General features: G+C 40.6%; 1 protein-coding gene across 3 annotated transcripts in view; it reads right to left on the reverse strand.

Annotated features, from left to right (window-relative positions):
• Positions 1-18,022, reverse strand: part of PIGK (phosphatidylinositol glycan anchor biosynthesis class K) — a 125,565-nt gene that overhangs the window by 19,106 nt on the left and 88,437 nt on the right. Inside the window, exons 10-11 of one of the 3 annotated variants that reach the window (XM_075067729.1) lie at positions 16,051-16,124; positions 9,759-9,946 (exon numbers count right to left, since the gene is read on the reverse strand). The exons of 1 other annotated variant lie outside the window; for it this stretch is intronic. In XM_075067729.1, coding sequence (XP_074923830.1) covers positions 9,875-9,946; positions 16,051-16,124 — 146 coding nt within the window. In that variant the 3' untranslated portion in view covers positions 9,759-9,874. Of the gene's footprint in view, positions 1-9,758; positions 9,947-16,050; positions 16,127-18,022 lie in introns of those variants that run through there. One more of the 3 variants, XM_032802466.2, reaches the window with a different exon arrangement.

Below are 18,022 nucleotides of genomic sequence, written 5' to 3' on the forward strand. Positions count from 1 at the left end.
ACAAGCCTTACTCCCCGCCCCCTACCACACACACACTGCTGGCAAGATCTAGTGGAACGAGTAATTTTAAAAAGAAGCTTCTGAACTTACATCTTTTTTTCAGTTTATTTTTCTTCTCCACACATGGAGAAGCTCTACTAGTGATATCAACCAGAGTGATAACCTGATAGGAATCTTCAGTTTTATTTTTGGTGCTTAAAGTAATTCCTGTAGCTTATGCAAGCAAAGTAAATCAGATCTACCACTGGCTTTAACACTTCCCTTACAGAGTACAGTATGTTGCTCACATATTAAATTCTCACAGAGAAATATTTAAAATAGATTCCTGTGCCCTCAGCTACAGTGAGCACACATGCACACACACACGTGTACACATATCAGATACTATACAACAACAGCACATGGTATATTATGATGCTGCCAACCCTATTAAAGTCATACAGAGCTTGCATATATATTTAGTCTATTCCCATGCAAGACAGAAATACATTATTTGCATATCATTATGCACTGGAAACCTATTCAGTTATTCCCACAGCAGACAAGTCACTAGGAATGACCTAAATAGTATTCACTCTTCTGACTCAAAATTTGAAGGAACAGCAAACAAACGAAGAACGAGGCAGAAATAGGAACAAAGATTTAGAACATTTAAATAAGAACCTGGGCTAATAAATGACAAAAGCAGATGAATGCAGACAAATGTAGCATAATGAATCCCACAGGAGCAAAGAATAATGAAAATAATAAATTATATGCTTAATGGAAAAGGGCTATCGCACAGAGAAGAAAGAAATCTGTGAGTTATTGCACCAAAAAGTCTCAAGCCTCAGTCAAATGTGCTGCTGTCAGGATGAGGGCAAAGAAGATGCTCAACTGCACCGCTGAAGGAACACAGTATTAGACACAACCTGCCCTTGTTTGCAACTCTAAGTAGAGAAAAGGTTCTTCTGACATCAGTTGATAGAGGCAAAGGAATTCAGACAGCCATAGCAGCATTAACGGCATATCACTCGGTCCAGACACTGCAACGCTTCATATATCACCAGCATTTGAAGACCCTTATAGAGCACAATAGGGACTGTGTTTGGTTAAAACCCTTGAGAATATCAAATTGGAATTTGTAACAATGAGATTACAACAAAGACTGGTCCCTTGGCATAGACCCTTCAGAACACAACATACAGAAATCTGTGCACTGTAACATCACAGCCTAGAACCTGGGAAAGGAATGGAGCACAATCTCCTAGAACAGGGGTTCCCAAACTGTGATGTGTGTACCCGGGAGCATGCTAGACATCTCTGGGAGGTACCTGAGAGGAATTATGTAATGGAGGATTTTGTTTATTTAATTTTTTGCATTTTCATAACAGGCTACTCAGACCAAGCTTTAAAACTCTAGGGGAATTTGTTATATAAAATATGATAGTTAATTTACTTCAAGATATACAATGAGAACACAGATACAAAGAGACGCTGTACAGTGCAGGTTCAGCAACTGTTCAGTCTAACTGAGCGGGGGGAGGGGAAGGTTCCGATCATATATGTCGCACTATATCTGTACGTGGGAGTGAAATATGGAAAGGTGGCTAAAGACACGGCTAAAGCAGAACACCCAAAGTATCAGTGATGAGAAGCATGCTGAAACTGCTGGGGGGATGACTCAACATATGGATCTGAGCCTGTGAAGAGAAACACTGACACAAGGGACGAAACAGGATCTGTATCAAAGAGACATAAATATGAGGAAAAGTACATCAACATGGGATTTACTTGGACTACAGTCAGTGAATACCCTCAGCTGCAGTGTGTGTTATGTGGTGAAGTCTTATCAAATAATAGCCTAAAACGATCTCCTCTACGCAGACAGTTGGAAACAAAACACGAACTAGGACAAATCATCAGAATTTTATATTGGATGTGGGCAGAGCTAATGGCAAGCAAGGAAGTTTTGTACTCTGCTGCTGCCGCCGATGAAAATATTAAGGCTCTTGAAGCATCATACTTAATGAGTTACAGAATTCTGAAGTCAGGAAAACCTCACACCACAGCAGAGTATAACTAATATTACCTGTGGCTGCAGACATGGTATGCTTGGAGAGAAGGCCCCAAAATTAATTCAGTTAGTGCCATTGTCAAACAACAGTGTCACATTGAATAGATGATATGGCCAATGATATCCTAACTCAATTAGTGAACCATGTCACTAGCAGCCAGTACTTTGCTCTGTAACTGGACGAATCCACACACATGGCAGGCTTAGCTCACCTTCTGGTGTCTGTGCAGTACATTTACAAAGGTATAAAACAGGAGGACATTTTGTTTTGCCAGTCACTGCCTACCAGAACAGCAGCTAAGGAGATTTTCTGGTTGCTTGACAGCTTCATAAAACCAATATGATATCATCTGGTCACAATGTATTGGTATCTGCACCAGTGGAGCAAAGCCAGTGACTGGCAGGCACAGTGGAGTAGTGACACGTATCACAGAGGTCACTCCCAATGCGATGTGGGGGCACTGCAGTACACATAGGGAAGTATTTGTTGCCAAAATTATGCCTAGCACCTTGAAGAAGGTGCTGGACTTTATAAAAGCTCGACCCTTGAATCCCAGAATCTTTTCCGCTCTATGTAATGAGATGGGAAACGAGCATGTCAATCTATTGCTCCACACAGATGTTCAATGGCTATCAAGGGGCTAGCTCTTGGCACGTTTCTTTGAACTTCACTCCAAAGTCAAGGTATTCTTTACAGACTACCCATCCCCACTCTCTCACTGTCTGCAGGACACAATCTGAGCTACTTGTCAAATATATTCTCTCGCCTGAATGAGCTAAGTATAGAACTTCATGGGCTGAATACAACCATCTTCAATGTCCAGGACAAAACTGAGTCAGTGATAAAAAGGATTCACTCTGTGGAGGAAAAGAACACTGAAATTTTCCCAAACATGCATGAATTGCATGAATTCCTGACAACGAAGGAACTACAGTTGCAGGACAGTGTTAAAAGTGACATCAAGCAACATCTCACTGAATTGGTGAGACAATTACATGAGTACCTTCCCTCAATGCAAACAGATGGGTCCACTACCCTTTCACAAATTTTTCTGCATTGCCCATGCCACAAGACTTGTCAATAAAAGAACAAGAGAATCTCCTGGACATCAAGGCTGAGTTCCAACAAAAGCCATTTGCTGAGTTTTGGAAATGTGAGCAGAGTTTCCTGAATTGTCAGACAGGGCTGTCAAGGTTTTGATGCCATTTATTATAACTTACCTGTTTGAAAGTGGATCTTCATCACTCACTAGAATGAAATCACAGTATCGACAGTGTCTTTGTGTTGAAAACAACTTACAACTCAAACTATCACTCCAAACATTATGCGCCTGTGCTCGAACCACCTCCTCCATTACATTAATGGTGAGTAGTACTATTAAACCATTGTTTAAGTTGATCAAATGTAAGCATACATTAAAACTAAAACCGTAAATGATATGTATGATCATTATAGTCTTATATATTATGTGTTAATATATATTAAAATTTGTACGAGCAACCAACAGATCTGGAAGGTGTACGCAATAAGGGAAGTTTTGAAACCTCTGCACTAGGAGCTCCTCGATGAATAACATTATGCAATGATAATCAGCATATTTAGTGCTTGCTTATAAAACAATGACGCTATATAAACTGATCACTTACAGTAGCAGCACCATAAAAACATTTATGAAATTGCATGGCATTGCAGTCATCACAGTATTTTTTCATTTAAAACATCATCTTCCATGTGTTAATCACATCAAATGGGGATGTCTCTACTAGTCCAAGTTCTCTCCTTCCAAAGTGAATGCTTATATTTAAAACATATTGAACACAAAATTTTCAAACAATCATGTGAGAAACCAGTGGAACTAACTGACAGTAAAACTGCTTAGAAAAATATAAACTATTTTAAAGGCTGGCATTTTATTTTTGTCTATAAAGCCCCAACTGCTTGCTTGCAACATACACTCAGCAACTCCTCTTCCTTCTGTTCTGGTTTTCAACCTCAAGGAGCAAAGAATCCTGCGGCACCTTATAGACTAACAGACGTTTTGGAGCATGAGCTTTTGTGGGTGAATACCCACTTCGTCAGATGCATGTAGTGGAAATTTCCAGGGGCAGGTATATATATGCAAGCAAGCTAGAGATATCGAGGTTAGTTCAATCAGGGAGGATGAGGCCCTGTTCTAGCAGTTGAGGTGTGAAAACCAAGGGAGGAAAAACTGGTTTTGTAGTTGGCAAGCCATTCACAGTCTATGTTAAATCCTGAGCTGATGGTGTCAAATTTGCAGATGAACTGAAGCTCAGCAGTTTCTCTTTGAAGTCTGGTCCTGAAGTTTTTTTGCTGCAGGATGGCCACCTTAAGGTCTGCTAAAGTGTGGCCACGGAGGTTGAAGTGTTGATCAACTTTTCTCTTGCCACCTGGGATGCCTGGAACGTCTTTCTCAGCATGTCCCATGTGACAGTACTCTCCCCTCCTTCAAATCCCTCCTACAAAACTTACTATTTTATCATTTACCTACATCCCAACACTATTCCTGACCTTACTCCCTAATTTTAATGTATTAACAGAAAAGGAGAGAATGTTAAAACAGATTAATGGCCTGTGTTATGCAGTAGGTCAGACTAGATTATCATAATGGTCCTTTCTGGCCTTAAAATCTATGAAAGCTTCTCTCACCGTTATCCATGTCCTTTGCTCCACATCCATTGCACTCTTAATGTGTGTGCACCCTGTCACGGACGTCAGAAACTTTTTCCCTTAGAGGTGCCCATGAGATCAGATTGAGCACCCTCTACTGCCGCGCACACTGGTTAACAGACATAAAAGGAGCAGCACCGTTGATCCCCTCTGTTTCTTCTTGCCGGAAACTCAGATGCAGAGGGGTAGGAGGGCAGGTCATGGAATGAATGTGTACAGCACATCTCAAACCACAACAGTTACAGAACAAGCTAGTAACTTTTTTTCTTCTTTGAGTGATTGCACATGCGCATTCCACTCTTGGTGAATCACAAGCCATGAAATCAGGAGGTGGGATAGGAGTCTATCTGAACTAGGACTGAAGAACAGCTCTCTCAAATCTGATATCATTTTTATAATACAGAGTGATGGCACCATGGATGGAAATGTGTTCGTCTAAGACCAGGTTCCTGCTCTACAAATATCTATGATAGGCACTTCAGCTAGAAAGGCCACAGAAGCCACTTGGCATCTTGTCAGATGTACTGTCACTCTGCTTGGGGGACTACTACTAGCCAAATCTTTGCACAAGTGAATAAAGGAGACTATCCATGATGAAATCCTCTAAGAGAAGAGACTGGGAGCCCTTTCATCCTGTCTGCGATTTCCACGAACAGCTGGGAAGACAAGAGGAACTGCTTGGACCTGTTGAAATAGAAAGCCAATGCTCTTCTGATGTCTACTGTATGTAGCCTTTCCTCATCTTTATTTGAGTTAGACTTTGGGAAGGATGACAATAAGTAAATCACTTGGTTAATATTGAAGCTGGCCAGCACTTTTGAAACAAACTGGATGAGGATGTAGGTAAACCTTATGTTTAAAGAAAGTTATATAGAATGGGGTCAGACATTAGCGCATGTAGTTCACCTACTCTCCTAACAGAAGTGATGGCCACCAAAAATGCCACCTTCATTGACATATGTAGTAAGGAGCAGGTAGCTAAAAGCTCAAAGGAAGGCCCAAGCTCTAACAATGTCAAGTTCAAGTCCCAGAGGGGAACAGAATCTTGTATATATCTTGTGAGAATATAACCACTCCAGGCCTTTCAAAAATATAATTGACATCTTAGTAGAAAATACAAAGCGATTATCGACCTGAGGGTAGAAAGCTAAGATAGTTCTACCAAAGTCCTTCTAGCAGATAACAACCAGCCCTTGTTATTTTAAGTATAAGAGAGAGTCCAAGATAAGATGGATTGAAAAATGTCTCGGTAAAACTTCTGATTATTGGGAACAGATAGAGAATTGTTTCCAATTCACCAAGTAAGTAGATCTAGTATATGGCTTCCTACTACTTAAAAACACATCCTGAACCTCTTTTGAACAAGATTCTTCCCCAGGGTCTAGCCATGGAGACTCTATCCACGCTGTTAAATGAAGCGCCTGCAGGTTTGAGTGAAGTAGGCAAATAGGATCTTGGGAAATTAGGTCTGAGTCCAACACAAACAAAATTGGAGCTTTTATGAAAGAGAGAGGAGAGTGGAGAACCAGTGCAGCCAAAGCCAAGCTACCACTGCTCTTTGGGGGTGATTTAATTATGTCAATGAGAGAGCTCACCTGTCCACACAGAGCAGCTACACAAGAGATCTTACAGTGGTGCAGCCGCTGTAAGGTCTCTAGAATAGACATAGCCCAAGAGGCTGTGAGGTTGTTTGAACTGGCAATGCAGAAATCCCAGAGTCAGACTGCCTCTCAGCAGAGCTGGGATGAATGGACCCCTCCTGGCAATCATTACCCCAGTTTTTCCCTTGACAGAACTGTAGGATGAGAGCTCTGAGAAACAAGAGGCTGATGCAGAACTGGGCACTGCAGTGATTGAACTGATTCAGTGAGTGCTGATGATACCATGGGAGCGATTTCCTGCACTGCTGGGAAAACCAGCACTGACAAAGACAACGAGTCCTTTGTTGCCGCAAACACCTCTGCCATTGTTGGTAATATAATTGCTGCTGTTTGGTGAGTAACTGAAAACAACAGCACCGTAGAAGTTACAGATGCTGTTTCAGGTATCAGACTTGACAGTACCTGTCCCAGCGCTGGAGTCAACAGTGCCCTCCTTAGCTGTTAACCTGGATGAGTGCTTAGATTTAGGATGTACTCTACTCAATTCTCTATCCCCCTTCCTGGTGTGGTTTAGGACCTAGAGATCTTCCTTTTCCAGTCTTTTCCTTAGAAGCCTTATGCTTCTTCCTCTGCACCGGAGATTGTGACGAGATGCCGCCTCTGCCAACGCTGGCAGAGCACTTCTCACTGTTTATGAAGTGGTTGTTCTCTCTGTGTGGGAAGACCTGTTGGCCGTCTCAGCACAGCTTCCGTTAAAAGAAACTTCAGCCTGGCCTCTCTATTTTTTTTGGTCCTAGACTTCAAGTCCTTACAAATTTGATATGTGAGATTCACCCATACACTTTAAACAGCTGGAGTGCAGGTCGCTCACAGGCATCGGCTTGGATAAAAAAACAAGACTTGAAGCAAGTGACCAAGGCATTTCTTGGTACCAAAAACAGAACCCCAAGCAGGAAACTGAAAAATGACTACTTGGGTGCCTTATGCAAGCTGCCCTGCAATGCATTTAGTTATGCAGTACATTCTACCACACTACAAGGCTTGTAATATTACATTCAGTGTCTTCCTGATATTCAGAGATTAACAAAAAGTGCTAATACTGGCTTTGTGGCTCTAACAGAGAATGTGGGATGTACAGACAGAAGGAATTTCCATAGCATGAATATGTTGGTAATCTATGCCCTAAAAATAAAGTTCCCCATAATGACTGCTAAATTTCTAGGATTCAGGAAGCAGTGTTTAAAGAGAAAAAACTTATGTCAATGAAGATTCCAGATGTCTACTTATCCTACATCTTGAAAGTTAGGAACAGATATTCTCCATGGTATTCTGACTTGATGAAATAGAGATGAAGAACTAGATCCTTGACTGTGGTTGAAGATCACAACGCACAGATCCGGGAGTGGGCGGAGGGGGAGGGAGGGGTCATGGCTAAAACTCTCTCTGACACCTCCTTTGCTAAAGAACAAAGGAAGGGAGGGGTATAGAAACCACTATACCTGTTCTATGCCACTGGAGGACTCCCCTTATGCTGGCGTAATCCTCTCATGCCCATTTATGCCAACTTTGCAGGCAGAATCCACTAGCAGTACAATGCAAAGCAGTTCCACCACACTGCTGGCTGTGGCCAAAAGTCTGCTAGATAACTGTTATGGAAGTGATGCACTTATTTTGTATCTTAAATTTCTTCTGAACGTATGAGATGGGTCAAAATTATAAAGTACTGATAAATATTATCCAAAGGTTTCTGTAGTTTCATTTATTCCTTAGAGAGAGAGATCATTTTGAAAAAAGTCAGCTATGCACTATACTAGAGTAGATTAGAACATCACTAATGTTGTGAATTAGTGAGTATCCGAAAAGGATAACACATCAAAACGTTTATTAGACCAAATGTGGTTTAATTCTTTATTATAATACTTCACAGCGTTCTAGGAAATACTGTAGTACATTGTTACTTTGATTAGTATGAGGCCTTGTTAGAGCATTCTGCTATTTAGCCTTTGCATGAGAAATGGCAAGGGCCAACCTCATTTTTACATATTAGAAAAGTGCAAGCCAGTGAGATTCCATAGTAATTGAAAAGATGAAAATTAATTTGAAATGTTCTGCCTGGCATTATAGGTTCTGTAATTCAACTGAAAGCAAATCAGCATTTGGGGTTGTTGTTTTTTTAAATGACTTCTTGAAGTGAAAGCCAGAGAAATAGATGATGGCACTGTTTGTCTCAGCTAGCTTTGTATAAACTTAGTGGAAGTTATCATGACAATCAGTCGTTCGCTTGACTTTATAAAGCAAGCATGAGCATGTGAACATCTTTCAGTTTTGGGGCAGTAAGACAGTATTCCCATTGTAATTTTTTTTATTATCCTTAACCTTGGAGTTCATCCACATTTCTTTTGGAGTGGCCAGATGAGCAAACAGCAGCCAGAAACTTGCTCTTGCATGCATAAAATCTTGGCAGCATCTCTCTTCAGCGCTCTGTGTCCATGCACATTGTAGAAGTTGGCAATAACCTACACCAGCATTTGGTCCTATTGACTGAATGTTTGTTTTACTTCTCTTGGGTACAGAAGTAGCTATCCTTGCCCTTGGGGTATTGTGAGGCTGCAAGGCATGAAAAGCAGACGCTACAGAAAACCCAACAATTCCCACATAAGCCTAGTAGTGAAAGAAACTAGATTCACAGCACAGCAGCTAGATCTTAGGAAGGGGACTCAGAACTGTCGTTTACTGGGTAACATCCATACACGATTCCATTTGCCTCCTTTTGTCCAGTTTACAAGTACAGGCAAACAAAACACAAGTTGAAACTGTGCTCAGTTATAAGTATTTGTACTTACAAAGTGAAAAGGAGATGGAACCCACCACTTGGACGTGCACACACACACACACAAACACACATACACAAACACACAATAAAAATGATACACAGTGTGTCCATTTCTAACTTTCTTCAGCATCAACAGACCCCGCAAATAGTAGAGACTGAAAAGGTAGAATAATGAGTGCAATACATTGCATTTTACCACAGCGTACAAAAGTAACCAGCATCCCTAATCTTGAGAATGTTGGCTTAAATTCAATCACTGGAGGAGATGGAACCCACACATTTTGATGACCATCACCAAGCATCATGGTTTTCCACGTCTAGTCCAAGGTGTACAGAAGCACTGAGATGGCCACGATTGCCTTCCATCTACTCTCTTGCAGTCACAGGAGATGGCAGCACTAAAGGAGATAGCTGAACAAACACACAGCTGCTATCGATCAAACCTGCAGAGGAGAAGGAGGAGGAGCTCCACTGTGGCCTGGTCTACACTGGGGGGGAAATCGATCTAATTACGCAACTTCAGCTATGTGAATAATGTAGCTGAAGTCGACGTACTTTGATCGACTTACTGTGGTGTCTTCATTGCGGTGAGTCGACTGTTGCCGCTCCACCATCAACTGTGCCTGTGCCTCTCACCGAGCTGGTGTACAGGAGTTGACGGGAGAGCACTCAGGGATGGATTTATCATGTCTAGACTAGATGCAATAAATCGATCCCTGCTGGAACAATCGCTGCCTGCCAATCCGGCTGGTAGTGAAGACATACCCCTAGTGAAAGATGGAGAAATGCAGGACTTTTCTTCTTGACTACTTGCTTGGTGATTCTGACTCATGGCATCACTAGGCAGAGGGAATACATTCTGTACATAGAATGTGTGTATCTTGTATACAAACACACAGTAATTAAGGATACCCACCTTAAAGTGGCTTGATTTTCAGAGAGGAGGTGTGTAGCAATTCCTAAACATACATTTACATCTCAAGTTGAACACTCAAAAAAAAATCACTGGTTGCTTTTGAAAATTGTGTCCTATACATTTGAAAATGAAGTAAAATCTTCAATATGAGTTTCATTCATCAATATATTTTTATCTCCAGATAAACTGTTCTAATCCAAGAATATCAATGTCTGCATCTAAACTAAAACCTGTATTGCCTGTGTTCTCTTACTAAGCATTTTATGTGCCTGATTAAAATTTAAAAAACCCTTAATTCATTTTATAAAAGATGAATAAAATTTACATAGTGCTAATCACCATTTTATTTTCAGCCAATTAAAGTGAAATGAACCTAATAACATGTAAACAAATGAATTCTGACCCATCTGTTTGTCACTGTTTAACAAAGCAGGAAGTATTTTCCACAGAAAGTACCATTTTTTAAGTTAAACTTAAAATCTTAATTTCAAATTTAGACTATGAAAGAAAAAAGGAATAGTTTAATTGCAAATTAATGTCTGCTAAAAGTAACTGTAAAATGCAATTATATTGGAAATCACCTGTTTCTCAGCAAAGGACAGTTTTAAATAAGTTATTAAAAGCAACTCATGAAAAAAGATTGTATTATAAATACAGGTGAGTCTCATCTTACATGGGGGTTCTGTTCCACGTTTAGTGTGTAAAGCAAAAACCGCGTATAGTCAAAATTACATTGAGTTGAATGGCGGGCGGAATCACCCGCACTACAGGTACTGTATTAAAATGGTTATTTTTCTCTTTTTTTTTGTTTTTGACGATCGCGTAAAGCTGAAATCACGCATCTTAAATGCACATAAGATGCGACAGAGCTGTATGCTAGAGATGACAGCTCAATGTGTAGTTCTTGTGCTGCTTGGAGCTGATGTACCATTGTCTTACGGAGAAATGGCACCACCTGTCTCACTTGCAAGTGAGATGGGGTGTGTGTGTGTGTGTGTGTGTGTGTGTGTGTGTGTGTGTGTGTGTGTGTGTGTGTGTGTGTGTGTGTGTAACAATATTCTGCCCATGGGCTGGGTTAGTGTGAAGATTTCACCAGGGAAGTAGAACATGAATGTCAGCTCCATATGTCAGTAAGGGAGCCACATCAAGATTGTTTTATATGGAAGTGGCAGGTTGTACTCACTGCCTTGAACCCACAGACATTGTGATAGCCACTTCCCCAACCTCTCATCTGGGTGAAAAAAGCAGGGAAGGAATATCTCCGTAGATCCTTCTTCTATGGATGCCTACAGGAGACATGCATCCCTTCCTCATGGAGGAAGCCAGGAGAGACAACAGTTTAAATCCTTGGGTGCTGACAGCTTCTCCCAGAAGTGCAGTATGTAAAATACGAGATTCAAGAAGGAAATGTCTTGAGGTAGGTGCAGAGGGAAAAGATTCCATTTTGAGCCAAGATAGGTGAGAGTGAAGATCCCTGCTGTCAGGAACAGGCTCTCATTGTTGGAGCTTTGCCAAAGTAATATGCTCTGGAGGTGCAGGGAACCATCCTCATGGTCGGCTTTCATTATAATTACTGGACTACATTCTGAAAGCCCTTACCAGGATCAGTACTGGCTTCTGTGCACTGGATTCTTCTTGTTTTTATTGAGTATTTCTGTGTTATAGGCCCTCACAAAGAACAGCAAAAACAAAGCATTTTAGAAACCTGAACACTGTACATTTTACTTTCTTGACATATGAACACGGTTTCAATGTTTTCCTTCAAATTTTGCAAAAAACCTCTCCCCTCTATACTTGTGGGCATGATTCTTCTCCCAGCTAAATCAACAAAGATCAGGAATAACTTCACTGAAAATGAATGAATTTACATAGCACTGTAAAACAAGAGAGATCGGAATCAGGTCCCAAGAATAAACAAACAATAGATGGGGAGAGTTTTGGGGCCAAAGTGAGATACGGGCTGAAACCAGAGATGAAAATGAAACCTTGGTTGCAAGGTTAACTGTGGAACTACTGTCCTGAGCAGTTCCGTAATTACCTTTGACAATCACTAACTGCTCCAACCGCAACCTTGGTCTCTCTGCTCCCCTTCTACAGCTCTGAAGACCCCTTATCCATTTTCTTCCTTTAATTTTTCATTTGATGCCCCATGTTGCAGTCCTCATCCTTCCAGCTATGGATTGAATGGGACAGTCAAAACTGTGCATTAAAACCCTAATACAACAAAACATTTAACTCATGTAAGTAGTCCCAACTACTCACATGCTTAAAATGAATCAAGTGCTTAAGAGCTTTGCTGAACTGGAACCTCAGTGGCAAAAACAAGTTCTTATTGAGCAATACAAAGGTACACTTACCCTACAGGATTAATTTAATATAGTAATCCCTTGGGGCTACAGTCATAATTCTCTCCCCTTAACAGTTACTTCTAGAAAAGCAATTTTTTTAGTTGCTAATTTTGAAGATTTCTGTTCTCAAATTAGGATCAAATAGTTCTCTGGGGAAATGAAACAGTAATTTATTTGCTAAGTTTAATTAGTAAAAAAAGCAACAAAGGGATACTAGATACATTAGGATATTCATTTACTAGTTTCTATAGCAATGTGTGTTTTCACCAGACAAGCAGAGTACATATATAGGAATGCTCAACCCTTCAGAAGTAAATGCAGAGCATTCTAGGTCGCACCCCTAGTGTGGGCCTCCCAACCCTGCCTTAGAGCAGATTGACAAGCTACAGTGAACCTTAAAGTTATTGTACAGTTATTGTACTAAACTATTGTACTATTCCATAATGCTAATGTGTTTTCGCTTAATATGATCAGTATTTAACAAAGAACTGGAAGAAATAAGTATCCAATTTGATTCTGGCCTCAAGTTGCCATTTAATTACATTTTTAATTATAACAAAATTAAGAGAATGGACACTTATCATTGAAACATCCCTTTCATCAATATCTGTAATGTTACTGGGCGATATCATAGGAGGATAGTTCAAATGTCAAGCCCCGATTAAGCAAGGTGTATAAGCATGTGCCTAAATTTAAGTGCATGAGAAGCTCCACTGAAGTTAGGCACATGTTTAAATACCTTGCTGAACTAAGGCCTTACTGATGAATGTTTTGTATATGATGAACAAAAACAGAATCTTCTAACATACAACTTACTTTTCTTTCAAATTTGACTTAAGTTAACATTTTTCTCTACTCTCTCACTAGAACAAAATAAAAGCAGAATTTAAAAAACGAAACAAAAAAACTGAACTGAAATACCTCCTAACTTTTTTGCCTTTTTATACACAAATTCAATCCAAATTTGTCTGCATATATTAGCATTAAAAAACCCTCAAATTTTTAGGATGTCTTCTGTAGTACTCTTGTTAAGCTTGACTAAGCCATTTTAAAACTTAATTTAAATATTTTTGTTCAAGAGTACGTGATTACTTCATGCTACTTACAGGGTATTTTAAGAATCAAAGAGCCATCATGTTGATTTCTAATGTCTTGGCAATTCATTCTGTACAGGCTGTCAACCAGTTGGCTGCCAAGCTCCTTCTACCTAGTAATGTCATATTTTAAAAACAGGATGTGTGTTCATTTCATGTGAATGCTTGTTTTATAGCAGATTTAAATTTTACATTAGTGGCTGTCCAGCCTCTTCCTTTTCCAATTACTTATAATATTTTTAAATTTAATGTTTGTGCTTTTCGTTTTAGACTGGTAAAGCAATTATCTCCCTTTTCTGTGTATGTCTGATTTGCTCTATATTCAGAAAATTGGTGGTGTACATTTTAATATTAATACGCCCTTTGGTTTTTATCCTTTCATTTCTTGTGCGTCTGTATATTTAAATTGTGCGCTAATGTATTGAGTCTGATACAAGTATGCAATTTAGAATTGCTAAACTCTGTTGTTGTCCTATTTTTATACTAATATGGTAATAGATTACTACTAATACAAGGGAAGTGCTGTGTTGAAGTCAAAATTGGGTGCAGTGTTTCTTTTTTTATGCAATTCATATGTAATAAACAATTCAAGATGTACTGTACTGATTTTTTCTCAGAGAGCAAACAAATGAGAAATCAAAGAGAAGCCTTTTAATGGCTACCATATTACAGTGGTTTAAAAACTGAAGAAAATATTAGAGATAATGTTTAAGGACCTCAAGAAACAGTGACAGACATTTGGTGATACCCAGAATACCAACAAACTTATGGTACCATTTGAATAGAGTTGCCAACTATCTATTAGGCTATTCCAAGTAATTAAGATACAGGTTATCACATTATCAGGCAAAAGAATGTAAATGTGAAACATCCCCAGTCATCAACATAGATATATGCTGCTTGTCCTTTTCTTCAAAAAGAGTGCCTACTCCAGGAGCAGGGATTGCCAGGGCATTCTGCCCCCTCACATACTCTGTAGATAAGGGCCTCCAAGGGGGTGGCATAGAGCTTTACATCATCCTATGCCAGGGAAATCCCTAGGTAACTATGTCTGTCTAGCTGCTTTGCACCAGATGACAGGGAGGATCTAGTCCTATACTATTGGTAAGCTTCTGTTATAGCAACGACAAAGTATATGAAAATCATATTTCTGCCTTCCCACAATGCAGTATTCCATTGCAAGACAGCACACAATAACTAAATGAACCATCCATGGTTATTAATTTCTTTAAGCTGTAAAAATATTACTGTGACATTTAATCTGGCCAGCCATCTTAAAGGTTAATTCTCTTTCTTGTTTCAGATTTTCCTCTAGGTGAACCAATCTGTGCAGTTCCTATTTACTTATTCCAAACAACCCACAAACTGTTTCACTGCTCACTCTCGCTGTTAAGAACATATTGACTTGCTGCCTGCTCTGTTGTTTAATTCATTTATGCTGAGAGTCAGGCATGAAGACAGAATTTTAAATGTGACATTTGCAGGCTGTTGGGTCATCTGAAGCTCTGACAATACCAGGGAATTCCTGACATACAAACTGGTCCTGATTTCCAATCTCCAATGTTCTGAACACATCAGATATTCTTTCCGGAGGTGCAGATTTCAGCCAAAAAAAAATTAAAATCCCGTGTGTTTACATCTTGCAGAAAAGGCCTGTACACTTGAAAGTTTTAAAATAAAGCCCATGTTTCCTTTAAGCTAAAACTGGCATTGCCTGCAGCAAGCAATTCAACTGCAAAGAAACACTCTGATTGACAAAGATATTTGGAAAGATCTACAACAACAACAATAAATAAATACTCATAGGATATTCTCAGCAATTTAAACATTTGGTGGATTTCCATTTTCTCCTGTTGATCTATCATGGTTCAAAGTCAATTGTGTCTGAAGGCCAGAGCTGTAGATAATCTGCCATCTAGACAATATTAACATCTGGCCCAATGAGCCAGCAGTTAATTACAACCACAATTAGAATGAAATACCTAAGGCAAAACTTTACCAACAGTGCTTTTTGTTGTGATACCAGCTATGCTGCGCAAGGAACAGAAAGTATGATGGCACTACTGTAGTTGAAAATGGAAATGTTACTCAGACTTCATTCAGAATTATATTGGGAAGGGAAATTGTTTTCCCTGTTCAACTCTTCATTACAAATACACTGTGATAATGGTATTGTAATTTAGCTGCTTTTTCAAAGAGAGCAGGCATGTTGTGATTCGGGTCAAGATGCAAGTTGGAAGAAATCTAGTTCTGTTTTTTAGGAGAAAAAATACAAAAATTTTAACTGTATCCTGTACCATCGGTGAAATCAGAATTCTTGTGTCGTCCTGCAAGTATCCTTTCATTGCTGTGCTTTGAATAAGACTTTCATGATTTAACAGCTGTCATCTAAAGTTTGTGAGTGCCTCTAGCGTAAGCACATTGATTCTGTAAAACCTAACAAAAGTATTACATTTTAACGATTATGAATCTTGCCTATTCTGAAAGCAAATACTTGTAATGGAAAGACATACCTGGTGTATTATCTGAGCTACAGGAAGCTGTTCAGCATATTTTAGTGGTTCTGCTGCCATCTCATCATTTGGAGCTCTGAAAATAAATGAAGTTCATATTAATAAATGTTCTTACAAAAACAAACTCCTGGAATTAAAAACAAAGAAAACTACATTACTACCAAATACTGTTTGAAATGTTACATCTAGAGCAGTGGTTCTCAAACTAGGGCCACCACTTGTTCAGGGAAAGCCTCTGGCGGACCAGGCTGGTTTGTTTACCTGCCGCATCCGCAGGTTCAGCCGATCGCGGTGCCCACTGGCCAGGGTTCACCACTCCAGGCCAATAGGGGCTGTGGGAGGAGGTGCAGGCCGAGGGATGTGCTGGCTGCCCTTCCTGCAGCGGCGAACCGCGGCCAGTGGGAGCCACGATCGGCTGAACCTGCAGAGGTGGCAGGTAAACAAACCGGCCCGGCCCGCTAGGGGCTTTCCCTGAACAAGCAGCCGCCCTAATTTGAGAACCACTGATCTAGAGGGAACAACATTTTGCTTCATTATAATCGGAAAAGTAAATCCCCACTTTAAAATAGTTTTTAAAACCGACAGAAAATAATAAGACAAGTTAGTGTAAATAAAACTAGTGTTACTCATGGCTGCTGTTTTTCACTGGAATAATTCAAATATGTAGAAAGTTTAAAACCAGCAGGCAGAAACCTGAGAAAACATTTTAATTTTGTTTTAAGTGAATTCAGCTGGTGAAAGATGCTTGCCTGATCTCCCTGGAGAATGAAGTTGTTTGTTTACAGAACAGGTGCAGCATTGGCAATGACAGTGCAAGCTTCTCCATATGGTCCCACTAAGGTAATGCAAATGTGACACCACCACGGGCAAGAGGATAAATCATTCTCCTTCCCTTCTCTGCCAAAAATGCCATTCAGTGCCAGCTCTGGTGGTGAGTTTAACAACGCAACCACTTGTCCGCTTTGAACTGGAGTAAGACCTCCAGTTGGCTACCCCGTTGATATGCTGCTGAAACTGTACACTAGGTTTCCTTGTCATTAAACCCAGATAGAGCAGTTTCCTTGCTCACTCTCTCTGTCACTATGAGAGAGAGAGAGAGATGGTCCAGAAAGAAATCCAGTTAGCATAAGATCTCTCTAGGAAAGAAAAAGGGGAAGTTGATTAGTAGGGAAAACCATTCTGAGGAACTCATTGAGTCTAAACCTGCTCCAGCGTGTACACTCATGTACACGTTCAAAATGGATTTCAATCTTGAAGCCTCACTAGACAGCTCTCTGCTCCTGGATCCCCAACTACAAACCATGGCCAGAAATACACTCTCTCATCTTCAGCTGACCAGAGAATTGAGCTCTTTCCTCTCCTGTACAGCACCTGCTTCAGGTCACCAATGCTTTGGTTGGAAACATGGTGTGTCTGGGACTAACCACCTAGGCTGCTTAGTCTTTTCATCGAGTGCAGAATGCAGCTGACTACCCCTCTCAGTAGGGAAGAATTGTGAAAGCATATTACTGGTTGGCTACCAGTATAGGTGCCGACTTCTCCTCTTTCCTGTGGGTGCTCGACCCCCACTCTGCCTTCCAACCCTTCCACAAAGTCCCCGCCCCAACTCTGCCCCCTCCCTGCCCCTATTCCAACTCCTTCCCCAAATCCTGGCCCCAGCCCCACCTCTTTCCCACCTCCTCCACTGAGCATGCCACGTTCCTGCTCCTCCTCCTCCCTCCAGGAGCGTGCTAAAGCTGCCAAACGGCTGTTTGGCAGCAGCCAGGCGGGAAGTGCTGGGAGGTAGGCAGAGCAGCGGGGACGCAGCACGCTCACGGGAGGAGGAGGAGATGGGGCGGGGGGTGAGGGAAGCTTGGTGGCCAGGGGATGCAGAGCACCCACGGAGTTGGCACCTATGGCTACCAACAAAACTCAAGGTGCTGGTTCTCTTTTGGGAGCCACAATGAACAGCTTACCCCATGGTTCAATATAG

This window comes from Chelonoidis abingdonii, chromosome 7 (assembly GCF_003597395.2).
Source record: "Chelonoidis abingdonii isolate Lonesome George chromosome 7, CheloAbing_2.0, whole genome shotgun sequence".
Classification (NCBI taxonomy): domain Eukaryota; kingdom Metazoa; phylum Chordata; order Testudines; family Testudinidae; genus Chelonoidis; species Chelonoidis abingdonii.